At 46.1% G+C, this 13,589-nt stretch overlaps 1 protein-coding gene across 1 annotated transcript in view; it reads right to left on the reverse strand.

Annotated features, from left to right (window-relative positions):
• Window positions 1–8,955: 8,955 nt before the first annotated feature.
• The window catches only part of ESRP1 (epithelial splicing regulatory protein 1), a 28,049-nt gene continuing 23,415 nt past the window's right edge, over window positions 8,956–13,589 (reverse strand). The window contains exon 14 of the mRNA XM_062568354.1: window positions 8,956–9,046. Within this exon, the coding sequence (XP_062424338.1) occupies window positions 8,956–9,046 (91 nt within the window). The remainder of the gene's footprint in view (window positions 9,047–13,589) is intronic.

A 13,589-nucleotide genomic window follows, 5' to 3' on the forward strand; every position in this document is an offset into this window, starting at 1 on the left:
AGCGGGCCACGTCCCCCGAAGCTCATCTCCAGCAGCGTAGCCCAGGAGTTCAGACTGTGCTTCTGGGTGACCGCGGCTCTACGTCTCCTCGGAGTATCGGCTGGCTGGTTGCTGTGGGACAGCCTCCTCTCAGCAAAGCAGAGCTCTCCCCAGCCTCGAATTTTACAAGCTCAGTTGCACAAGGAAAAAAAAAAAAAAAAAAAAGATGAGGTTTTTCTCTCTCTCTTTCCCGGATTTCCTTTATTTCCCGTTGCGTGAGGCAGACCAGTGCTTCGCACAGCAGCGCAGACCGGGGGCACTGCTGACTGCTGTTACGCGCTGCCGTCCTCGCCGCGGTCTCCGTCCCTGCCTGGAGGAAGCTCGGCGCGCTGCCTTGTCTCCGCGCGGCGCCGCTCTCCCGTAACGCCCTCCGGCTCCGCTCGGATGCACGGCGCTGCCCGCGGGGCGCCTCGGCTCGGAGCCCGCGCTCGCCCCTCCGGCGCGGCTGCGGCGGCGCCCGCGGGCGCTTCCCACCGGACGCTCACGGACGCTGAAAACAGCCGCCGAAAATAACCGTAGCACGTTAGCCGACGGTAACGATAGGGATCTGCTCACTAGCTCAGGCGTATACGGGCAATCTGGCCGCTTTTCGTGCTTTATTTGTCAGGTATTAATTGTGACTTCCACTTACCACCGGCAGACTCGACCCCTGCGCTGTCTGTTACGGCAACCAGACGTTTACTTATTTTTGCTTTTGTTATTAGCATCCGAAAACTCAATTACGCGCGAGCACGCATGCATACACAAGCACACAGTAGTAGGTTTGTGCTGATGTTTTTAGAGATACACATCTGCTGATACTAAAAATAGGTCCTCGTCAGCAACTTGGTAATTTTAGGCTCAATGAGAATTCATCCCCATGGTAACTGTACAGTTGTTGAATCATTTATTATTTGAGCTTCAAAATCACAACAGTGCTGGCACTTTTTGAGCATTTTTTAAGGACCTTCTGCTATACTGCAGTACTCCTTGCTCCGTGTCATCAACATTTACCAAGCACTAGCCGTGCGACTGACTACCTGCTTCTCCTTGTCCCTCCCCGGAGTGGGGTCCCAGACCGCCGGGTGGCCGTTTGCACCCGCGTCCCTTCGGTGTTAACAGCAGTCCTGCTGGCGTGGCCGTTTGGCTGAGCATGGCGCGCACGAACCCCTGCAAGCTGCCGGCTGGCAAAGCTGCGCGAGCAAAATTTCTACGCGCGGAGCTGATCTTCAGCCTTCGTCCTTATAGCCAGAAGCCCAGGTACTGCTGCGGGAAGGCGCTGGCGGTGCAGCTAGATAGCGGCTGGCTCCAGGCTGGTGGGGGTACGCCGCCTGGCTTCGCGGAGATTAAAGCTGTTTGTGCTTTCTCCCACATGCCGATAATGCACGTTAGCATGTTTATCTTGCGCTAGAACAGAGGCAAGTTGGCCTGCGTGGCTGACAAAGCGTAAGGTGAAACTCAGGCCCTCTGAGCCGGGGCTTTCCCGGACTCCGCCGCCGCGGAGCCCTTTGCTCGCCGGGGTGGGGAGCAGAGGCACCGCAGGAAAGCAGCACAGACTGCGGTGGCAGCAACCACCTCCAGTACTGGAGCAGGGGAGGTAACTCAGCAAGAGCAACGGATCCATGTACGTATATGTAAACATACACATATACACTGTGCAAATGGCCTTGACGTGGGGGGCCTGAGAGAGGCTTTGGAAAGCCCTGCATCCCAGGCATCAGCTCGCCCACCGGCTGGCACGCGCCGGAGGCCGTTTCCTTTGTTGCACTGTTGATGGGTTTGTGATTTACTAGAGTGCACAACACGGAGCGCCGTTGCTTTTTAGGTAAAGAGGTTCAGCAAAGTCCCTTTTAGTCTGATAAACCAGAATCTGAAGGAATGACCCAGAAACACAGCCGCTTTTCCCAGTTTCAAGCACTTGTGAAGTGAGATGCTCCTCCCTCCTAGATCAAACATTATAGCTGTTGTATATTGTTGTGACTGATGCTGTATTTTTAGTCCAAATGCACTTTCGTTTCATGAGCTTTTAAGAGGCTCTCAGACAACCTAATCTGCAGGGTGCTTTTAAAGTGGCTTTTGTATTATTAGTTTACCCGGTTGAACAAAGCAAAACGAGGATGTGCAAGTACCTCATACATCTCGCCTGCCGGTGCTTTCCACCTTCAGCAGCTTCCTGTAAATCTGTCCAGACCCAGCACACGTCGTGTATCATCAGCGCAGGATTTGCCGGGTGATCCTCGCGCGGGCTGCGGGAGAGCCGCGACCTGCCGCCGGGAGCAGCTCGTTCTGCCTGTCCGCGTGGGCGTAATCCTCACCGTCGCTAGCCCGAGCGACGTACTTGCGACGAGAAAACCAACCAGCTTCCTGCAGGACCGGGCAGTGGAAGATGGCCCGGCTGGAGACCAGGTCCTCACCCCGACGCCCTGCCGGCCCAGCGGCAGCTCCCCACCGCGCGCAGCTCCGTGGTTCGGGTCTGTGAGCTTAGTCGAAACACGTCTGACGTTTGATCCGTGCATCTGAATTTTGACTGCACAGGTTTGCTCCGCTTTTGTTTTCCTGAGAGATGGGACAGAGGCAAGACCTGGAGCTCGTGAGCTCTGCTTGCTTACAGCACGGATAGGATATCCTTGCGTTTGGTGCAATCGCGCGAAAAGCCACGTAGGGCTGAAGGCGTTTCGGTACGGGGAAGCGGCCTTGCGTTCCCCCGTGAGAACCTCCCCCCCAGCAGCACAGCGGCTTTTACTCCCCCAAAGCAAAAGTGCAAGTGAAAAAAACCCCAAGCCTCAAAGAGCACCACTGGAAATACTTTCCTCGGGGCAGTGGCTACTTCCCTGTTTTATAGGTGCCTCTGCAGCTGTCCAGGACTGTGCTGTGCATATTTTCATTAAAATTCCTGTCAACAGTCCCCAAACAATTTTTAAATCCAGAAGATAAACCAAGATAGAGTACCTGGATGCTCAGCCTGTTCATTCAATTAAAGCAGAAGTTTCCTTCCCTCTGTGACTTCGGCTCCACACAGTTATTCCACAGCTCCCTTGCACGTACGTAGACAGACGTGGAAGCTGTTGACCTTTCTTACCTCCTCCTAACAGCTTCCACCTGTCCGCGGCTGGAAAGCACGCGCTGCCGCGGCCGGGGCCCGCGCCGGGGGAGCCGCGGCTGCCGCAGAGGGCCCGGGGAGCCGGCGCGGCTCGCAGCGCTCGGCACGAGCTGGGAGGGGGAGAAAACCACCGGCCCCACGGCCCGGGGGCGACGCTGGTTTGCAAAGCTGCCGCGGCCAAGAGCTTCGTCCCCGCGGCTCTTCCGCCGGAGCCGCCCGCCAGCCCCGCGACGCCAGCTTCTGCCGCCCGCTCGCGACCGTGTTTTCCACCCGAGACTCCGGGCAGTAAAACCGTCTCGCGAGGGTCTTCAGCCAGGACCGGCTGCGGGCAGCGGGGCGCCCCGGAGCCTCGAGCGCCAGTCGGCCGCCAAACGCCAGCGCCGGGCCGCGGCCCGGCTCAGGCAGGTGCTGCTCGCGGAACTGACTGAGGAGACCATCTGCTTCATAAAAAACAAAACAAAAACAAAAAAACAAAAAAACCACCCCAAACCCAAGAAACACAAGCCCTTCAGGCTTCTGCCCTGGCGAGGTTATTCCTCGTCCCATCGCTCGTCTTGCAAAAGCGCACGTCACGTGTAAAAACACCCCCAGATTTAAGGAGGAGCTTTTAGGAACTCCTTTAGCCTCAAAAATAAATCCTCTCCTAAAACACAGGGCGTTATTTTCCCGTAAAACAAGTTACGAAATAATTCTCTTATTTTGTTAAGCAGATTGCGTTAAAACCAGGGAGGGATCGTAAACGATCCCAGTCTAACAGCGTAATACCATGCCACGCAGCCATAGAAAGCACAGAGGTGTTAGACAAAAGCCTCCAAAAAGCAAATTTCTTAAGAGTAAGCTCCTACAAGAACTAAGTGAAGTATGTAATCATTCAAGCTAAGATTTTTAATTTGGAAAACTGAAAGTACAGAACAATATGATTTCTTATAATCGTTTAAAAAAAAAGAGAGAGAGAATCAAGATAAAGATGTAGCAGCCCGAATACTGGATATATTTTTATCATCATACTGAGCAGAGTTGTTATTCCTTTGGTTATTCAGGTTAGTGGAACGTATAGTATGCATCCACAGTTTATTTTTTTAAACATATAAACCCACCTAATTTAAACACAGGTTTTACTAAGACTGCAGTTCAGAAGGTAAATTTCTTCCACATAACACAATTATTTTAAATAAAGGCTTCAAGAAATTATAGTATATATTTTCACAATTTTTTCCAGATTAATTCCAGTTATTACCTTTATATTACATATTATTTACATGTCTGAATAAATGAGCGACAGCTTCACACCTTGTGTCTTTACAAAACCCGAGGACAGGGTGCTGCAGAAAGTAGTATTGGCATGGAAAGCAAGGCTGGAGGGGGCCTGCGGAGGGCCCCGGCCCGCTCCTGCGCGGGGAAGGGGGCCGGTGTCGCCTCCGCGGGCAGCCCGTTCTCCACCTCTCCTAGCCCTGTCCCCAACAGGGAGGATTTATTCCCTTCCTCGCGGTATCCCCAATTTTTATGTCCTGCCACCATACCTACCCTCAGACTGCTTTTCACCCAGCCAGCCAAGGCCAACGCTTTCCACGTTCCCTCGGGAGCTTGTTTTCAAGCCACGAGTCCCTTCTGTTCCCTCTCCAATTTGTCCGTATCTTTCTACGATTTCAAGCTAATTGTTAGACATAACGTTTTGCTGATGTTTTACAAGCGCTGCACAAAGGACTAGAAAAAACTCCTAGCCCACAAAAGTGCCATTGCTGCGACTCGCTCCGAGGTTTGCTTTTTTTTCTCCCTCAAAAGCATCTCACTCTTGTTGCTTGCATTCTGGTTTTGTGATCTACTTTTCCATCCTTCTCTGCCCTGCCGCTTCCCTCCTTATCTGCATTTGCATCGTGGGGGTGCTCCCGTGCAGTTAATGAGCAAACGCTATTCTGCCATCGGCCCCAAGTGCCTTATACAGGCAGATTTTCCCTCAGCATAACTATTAATTTGGCACTGTGCTCCAAAATTAAAGGAGGCAGTATCATCTTCCAAGAAAGAAAAGTTGGAAAGACGATTTAAAAAATGTTTTGCACCTATTACAATCTGAGACACGACAGTAGAAATCCTGCTCAGTATACCTCACATCTACAGGACAGTGATTAGAGGAACACCTAGTCAATTATATCAGACACCAACAGTGTGAAGTTTGCTACAAGAAAATACAAACCTAGATTAGTAGTTTGCAGGTGTTTAGGTGTGTGTGTGTGTGTGTGGGGGGGGGTCACACAGGAAAAAGGGAACAAGAGAAAAATGCAGGTAGAAAAACATTTTTTTGTATTATGAGCCTTATTTATCATATTAGTCATCTTGACTAGACAAGTTTTCCTACTTTGCCCCCTTTTTTCCTCTTGTACTTCTGTAGACAACAAGGAACTATTGTGGATTTGGGCTTAAGGTAACTAAATACACCTTTAGGAGGAATGTAAGCATCCAACAGCAAAAATACTCTACAGAAACTCTATCTTAAGCATCCAAAAGTCCCAAGAGCCTCTCCAGAAACGTGGCAAGTGTCACAAAACTGGTTCCAAAACTCTGCTCTCGCTGGCTCCAGCGAGAGGCCAGGGAGGAAGAGGAGGGGAGACAGACAGCCCCTGGGGCATCAGGGGGCCTCCACTAGCCAGCCCCTCAGGAAATGCAACCAGGAGAGGATGCAGTGGACTTTCCTTGCATGACAGTCATTTCCAAAATAAATTTAGGCTTTTCTAAGCTGCTTGTTTTCTTCTTATGGGAATACCCATAAGCTGGCTCCCCACCCGAGAGGAACCTCAGGCACAGTTACTGCACGGCCAGGTCATAGACACATATAAGAGAAACTCCCAAGGAAAGAAACGAAGCAAAACTTGAGTTTAAGATCAGCAACAAGGATACTGCTGGCCAGGCTTGAGCCCTAGCTTCCGGGCTCTCCCTGCCAGATTCTTGCAGCATTCGAGAGCCTTGGAGTGAAATGTATAAGGAGCACTTTGGGCACCTCTTGCAAGGAAAGGCATCAACTTTAGGATGCAGCAGATTTTTGCACTTTCAAAATGAGACAGCTCAGTTTGGCAGTGACACTCTCCTATGAAAGATATCCTGTGACACATTCGATAAGGGTTGCTTGTGGCCAATTTCAAAATCAGATCAGTTTGCAGTCCCCAGCTCTGCAAGATTTGTTTTCAACATGACAGAGGACCTGTCCCACTTAAATCTTTTAGCCTAAAAAAATTTAATTATTTTCTTTGCTAAGGCTAGCAGTTGTGGTGAAAGTATACTTCTTACAACAAGCAGGGACCGCATAAGCTAACAGCAAACCCTTTTTAGATCACAGCTACACAAGGCTAGGACCTAGACACCAGCTTCTGTACTCTACTGCTTCTTTCTACAGACCCTTGCTTAAAGAAGATTGAACGATAGGTCAGACAGAGCAAGTTTTCTCTTAGATTTGAGATCGTTAACCATTGAGCAGAGTGTGCAGAGCAGGAAGAAAAGTTACATCATGTGAACAAAGTTAAATGCATGTGTTTTCTTAAGAAGCAATGTGATCAAAGTTTGTAACTGTCTACCCATAGAAGTCATTTAAAATTTAAATACCTGAGTACTCATAGGTAACGTACAAGATACGAATCAGAAACAAAGCATTTAACATCCTGCACTTCTTGTATTTTACAAAGTTAGAACATTTTCCCCTCTCCTTCAGGTAATCCATTTTACATTCCTAACCATTCCTGTGCCATGTAAAATATGCCTGGGCAGAAAGATATGTCAAAGTACAGAGGCTTTTTTTTGCCTAGAACGATCAGACAAATATGTACAAGACAAGAAAACAATGTTTTATAAAAATGTCAAATGCACAGTTAGAGGTCTTAAAATACATCTTTTAAAAAACTTTAAACAGTATGCAAAATTAGGTAAAAAAGCCTTTTTGATATTTCAGAAAGAAGTAGTAGATTGGACTTTAGAGATTCAGGCTAAGTTATTTCTGTGTTAAGAGTAGCTTAATACTTTATCAACAGGAAATCCTCAGAGTTGAGCGATTTCATCACCTGTGCTCAGTGAAGGGCTTAGTAGTCTGATGACAGTGGCTGTGTCTGTGAAAATTGTGTATTAACTTTTAAAAAAGTTAGAGGTCCATATGCTGATTTCCAAAGCTCTGGTGATTTTTCTTCAGCACAGTTGGCTTGACCAGTGGTTAAAACTGGGAGTGTAATCAAAATTTCCATCTAGGTTCGCTGCACTTACTCACAACATCAGAAAGTCTGGAGGAATCTGCATGAAATAGAGTTGAACAGGTCACTGCAAAGCCCATGTTAAGAGCAAAGCTTAGTTTTTGATTTCCAAGAGAGTAAGTCTTTACTGTAGGATCATAAGCTTCAGTTTTCACATTACATATGTAGGATTTCAGTGATGTGCTTTGTTTGGGAAAGCAGTGTTTCACCAAAAGCAAGCCAGACTTTATTCAACATTACACACTCCTTAGTTTAAGGTGAAGTTTTACTATCAACTTCCAAATGGCAATACCATTACCATCCCTCACTGCCTGCTTGTCCTGTGTTCCCATCTCTGTGCTAGCACATATCGGTAGGGTAGATGCAAACTTCCTAGAAGATAAATCTTTTTTTTTTTTTTACGTTGGTTCTTCCAGTTGGATCAGCTTCCCTGACCAGGTCATTGCACAGCAGCGTTCACACTGGCACAGAGCAGATATGGAAACAAGCAGCAAGAGGCAGATGGGAGGTGACCTAAGACAGTTTAAGCTAAGATGCTCCCAAACATGTAGTTACACCACAGATTGTATGGACAGGGTCTGCTTTATTAACCCATCCGAAAAACAGCTTGTGGTCTGACCAGCTGAGATCGTTTCCTACTTTAAGAGGCCTGCTGAGTGAAGTGCAGCATGTGTAAGAATAGAACTGACAGAGATGCTATAGCTGCAGGTAAAGATTTTGCCCAGAAATGGATTATACTCTGGGCTAAATTGCCTTTATTTCATAGAAGAACAGCAAAATATTGCCCTTTTTTTATTCACATGCAAAGGGAGGGTGAGGAAGAGAGTAAAGGAGAGAGCAAAGAAATCTCACTGCTTCTCTTTTGACTATATATTTTTAAAAGAATTGAGACCACAGAAACATTTCTGTGAATATACTTCCACATCCTGCTCTAGAACAGGTAAAATATGCACATGATAAAGCACACAGTGCAGCTGTCAACACACTGCTCTCCAGCTTGCATTTTCCTGCACAAATGCTTCCTAGGTGACTTCACCATTTGACTGTTCTTATACAGAGAATAAAGTAAACCAGTCTTGAAAGGCTAAATTGGTCTGATCAGGAAACTCGCAAAAGCAGGAGAGTAGCTGCCAGTTACGAAAACCCAGTCTTTGCTGCTAAAAATTCTACCTCAGCACAAGGTTTAGAGCGTAGATTCTGTTATTACCTAAGAGTAGTTCATTCTGCCTAATCAACGTTAAATCCTGCTTCTAAGAGCTGCAGTGCATTGCTAGCAGTAATGTCACCTCCACACTTTGCTTCTCACAGAGAAGTCTCTGAAGAGTTTTCTGGAAAATTTCAGTCTCAAAATTAAACCTTGAGGTAGCATGCTTGAGATAGCCCTGGATAGTACAGACAGCAGCAGCCCATGACAAGATTAGAGCAATCAAAATCCTTTAAGCGAAGGACTTGTGATGTGACATTCTGTGGACGATGGCAGAGTGCAGCCATGTTCTCAGGGCAGCAAATGAAAAACTGATGTTGACTAAAGTGTTTATCTGAAGCAAACATTCATGGGACACCCAAGCCCATTTCCTGGGGGTTCGTTCTCCTTACCTTCTTCAGGCAAGTCTAACTGCTGGGACCTTTAAATGCAAATCCATTCTTTGGACACTGTCCTGGCCGGATCATTTGTGTGTACAAGTCCATCCTCTGCTGCATACTACAAACACAAGTTAAGATAGAAGCAATCAGAAACCAAACTAGTGCAGAAGAGCGCCAGCAGCTTGCTATGCTACCTTGACCTTTATTAAAGCTCTGGGCAGATATCAGTTCAGGCTACGTGATCAGTCATTTGTAATGCTCCCATCAACATGATATCAAGAGCAATTCAACAACAGACACTACACTGGGATAACCAGCCTCCTCTCATAGTGTAACACATGGGTACACACGGGATCTTGTTGAAGACAGTCTCCAGACTAACAGTCACACTGCCTGGTCTCAAGAGAGCACTTCAGGAGAGCAGTGACAAACACCTCCTATACAGTCTGAGCCACAGGTATTCAAGAAAAAGAGAGTTTCAGAAAAATAAATTCCACATCAAGCCAACCCACCAACACCACACACACAACACCTGGTGCAATCTAGCCTTCTCTCCTGAAGCAGGAATATAGCCCTCATGTTTAGCAAGTGCTGCTGTTGAATTGAAGCACCCCTGCCTCCCTGCCCTTGCCAGCAGAGTGGGCCATGAGATCTTGTGATGGGGGCCACAGCATCCTCTGCTGGCTGTCCCAGGACAGGGTGCTCCCACCATCTCAGCCATGCAGTCCTGACCCTCCGACAGACACTTTCACCCCAGGTGTAGTGGGGCAGCATTTTGCAGGGATTGCCCGGTAAGCTGGACCAGGGAGCACTCCTCTTCCATACCACCCCAACCAGGGCTCTCAGCTGCTTTCGCAGAAGTCAGACATCTGGAACTGCAGCTATGCAGGCTAAACCTGCTGGCCTCACAGAGATGCTACAAGCACTTGCTGATTCATTAACGCTCAATTGGAGACAGATAACAGCTTCTGCAACAGGCTGGACTAGAACACTATGAGGTCCAGTTCCCCCACCAGAGCAGTAAATGAACACCCTCACTATCTCTGTGCTGCCCCAGCTGCTTAGAGGAACAGTTGTGGGTCACAACTCAGTCTGGACAAGCAGCAAAGTGCTTTACCCATATGCACAAGAGGCATCAGGAATGAAAACTGTCTAGATGGGGACAAGGTAAGTAGCCATTTAGTCCACTTTTCTTAGTTAAACAAAACCCAGAAACAACTGCTTGCATATTTTAACCTGGGGCCAGAGGATTTGTACAGCTGTTCTTAATAGGTGCATATTACCACATTATGATGCAGTATCCAGACCTTAACTCTTTTACATCAATATATTTTTTGAAATCAAATGTGATATGAAGTGTTTCCCAATGCAGACTTTGCCTGCTATGAACTAAACTCTTCTTTTATCTAATCAACCACCAGACTGGCTTTTTTTTGTCTGTATTTCTGAAATTGAAATACTCCCACGCTTTTGGATATGAGAACAAGTTTTCACATACTCTAAGGGTTGATGCTGGCATTCAAACTCCTTTTATATGCCTCAAGGGATCCCAAACATTCATCACAAAAGCCTTACGTAGAAACATTGAGAATCCCTCTTTCCTCCTTAATTTCCTAGTAATATTTTTTCCATTATACAGTTGCTTAATAGAGGCTTTTAATATAAATCACAGCTCCTTTCTGGATATTAGTAGCTGAAAGATGGGAGCAGCACATATTACCAACCAGCTTTTTCAGTTTCTGCCAACAATTCTGCAGGTCTATCAAGAGACTCATGGACATACCCAGGACTATTTGCATTTAGGAATAGACATATACTTTGATATATGTTCCAGTTCCATACCTGCACATTTTTCTATCTGTTTTTCCTGCGATTCTTTTCTGCAGCCCTGAACAAGTATTAACTATTTTCAGTTGTGACAAAATACTGATCGACAGCCTATATTAATTTTAGTATTGTAGGCCAGATCCTATATTGCAGGTTAGCCTTGTTACATAACCCTCAAGCTGTAGAAACACAGAGAGAAAGGCATGGGAATAATTAAAGAGACAGACAACTAACCATAGGACTCATTGTTTATTAGTGTTTCAAGACTAAGTTAGCTTTCTTTGCTAGTTCCTAGAACTCCAACAGACCCTGAGGAACATCACAAGGCCAGACCCTCCAACTGGTGTCCACAGGCAGGACAGTGGCAGTGGACTCTGCAAGTCACCTTCATGCACAGGCCATGTACCCTAGCCACTTCCAGAGTAAACCTCTCTCCTTGCCCCCCCGGTCTCCTGCTGGTCTATAGAAAGCAGATCTTCAGCACAGAGCCCTGCTGCTTTGAGATCAATGTGCAGTCCTTCCAGCCACACTTTGTTTTTCATAACTAGGACCACCTTTGCCCTAAAGGGCTTGCCATCTAATAAAAAAAATCCAGGTTTAAACAACAATTCCAATCAAAACACTTTCCTCATCTTCAGTTATACTGAAAGCAGCAGCTGTCCATCACCAAATCAGCCTTCTAAAAACCTCAAGGACATTCGACAGGTCACCCCAGTGTCCTAAGAATAGCAAGTATTTTCAACTACCTCTTGGGCTGACAGACAGCAGGTATAACATGTACAAGCATACAAACCTATAGCACAAGTACAGAAGTTCCCCCTGCCCTGTATTTTAAAGGAAGAAAAGAATCATCAGCTCAGAGGTATGAGTGAAAATTCATAAGGTCATCTGTTAATCAGATGCAAACATTTAGATCCTTATGTCTCATGTTTAACCATAGATAAACTTTACAGATCATGTCCTTTTTAAAAAGAGTAGGCCTCTTTTTAAAGAGTTTTCAGCTCTAAGAGGCCTTATTCCAGGATCAGACCAACTCTACTTCTGCAAGCACCGAAAGCTGATTGGAAACAGATATTATCTGCATTTAACCAGATAACCTGCCACCTACTCAAAGGATATCTGCCTATGGTGTAAGGTGCAACCTCCCATCCATATAAGGTGATAGGAGCGCGACAACAGCAAGCAATAGAAACATAGCCAAAAGTACCTGCTGGTGCAGAAGAGGTCTGAAAGACCTTGCAAAGGTCTGAACAGTGTTGGGACTTCAGCATCCACTAGTACAAAGCTGCTGAGTAAAGAGAAACATCCAGCAACATATCTTCGCACCCTGAATAACCTGAGCCTAACTAGCCTTTACATGTGAACATTAGAGAGCAGCAAGTGGATGACACACAAGCCTCAAGGCACAAGTGATCTTTCACACTACTGAATTGTGTTCTTGCAAATAAGAAATGAAAAACTACCCTCAAATTGATCCCTGCACTCAGCTTGCAGTGTTGCAACATCAATTAATCCCACATACTAATCCAAATGTTTTACTAGATAGTAAAGGAAGAGTGTTAGCAAGTGACAGTAGAAACAGCTAACTGAACTTCAATCATTCAGCATATTAAGTGAATGAAAGGAACTTGGATCTTTAAGTAGAACCACCAGAGTTTCCATGGTGGCATTTTGTTTGATGGGAGAAGAAAGGTTGGTCCTGTCAGTCTTGCACATTGCTACCAGCAGTAGAAAGCTTTAAGTTGCTGAAATGTTTCTTCAATATTCATAGTCATTACACTATCCTTATACCAAGGCACCTATTGATGAGGTCATTACCTTCTATTGCTTTTTACATACCAAGACAGTTTCATTAACCAAAACCTGCCCTTGAAGAGATAATGTTAGTCTACAGACTTCATTCTGTAGTCTACTACTGCATTCATTCCCCAAGGAAATAAAGTAGTAGTTAGAGGCCTCTTGTTCCAACCTTTTCACTCTAAGTGAAGGTAGTGTGCATCATCAGGGGCACAGACTTGCCACTGAAGTGGGGCAGAGGGATGGGACATTAACTGGAGAGTTGAGATTGCAATCTTTTGTTTTGGCAAATCCGTGAAGGACACTGACTTGCTATGAATAAGGACAGGTAAGAGTCCTGTGCTTTGATCAAGTGTGAACGCATGAGCTTTATTTACATGGCAGTAATTAAAAGCCACTAGTAGGCTTTTATCCTCTGAGAGGCTATCCACTAAAGATGTGATCTCATGCAAACCTAGCCAGCACTTAAGTGAGTGCTGCAGTCTAAGAGCTGTGGTCCAGAGTGTTGCTATGAGTGTAAGCTGATGAAGAGGACGAAGAGGTTGTTTCTGGCTGCTGCTGTTCTCCATCTGTGACAGATCTCCCAGGCTAAATACACATACGGTTGTTTCCTAACCTAGATCTGTCAAGTGATCCTGGTTAGCTAGAGATACAAATGGTATCTCTACAAATTGGTGGCAGCACTAAATGACATCGCTCCCAACCCAGCCCACACTTTCCAGCCTCCTGGTTTTGCTGGTTTAAGCTATTGTCACTTAATTGTGCTCTAATATGGATTTGAGCAATGATCAAGGCTAGAAAAGTCTAATTTGTTCTTCATAGTGGATTTAAGGCCAATTAGCATATAGACAAGAAAAGCAATACATAATCCATACCAGGAGGAGGTGGAAGCAAACAGATGAGATGAGAACACTAACAGATCACCCTGAATTTCCTCATGCAAGAAGTGTCAGAATAAAGTCTTTCTTTTTGGTCGTTAAAGGCATTAATGTGAATCACTCCAGAAGGCTGCAAATACATTGATAGGACAGGAAAGT

This window comes from Rhea pennata, chromosome 2 (assembly GCF_028389875.1).
Source record: "Rhea pennata isolate bPtePen1 chromosome 2, bPtePen1.pri, whole genome shotgun sequence".
NCBI classification, from domain to species: Eukaryota; Metazoa; Chordata; class Aves; order Rheiformes; family Rheidae; genus Rhea; species Rhea pennata.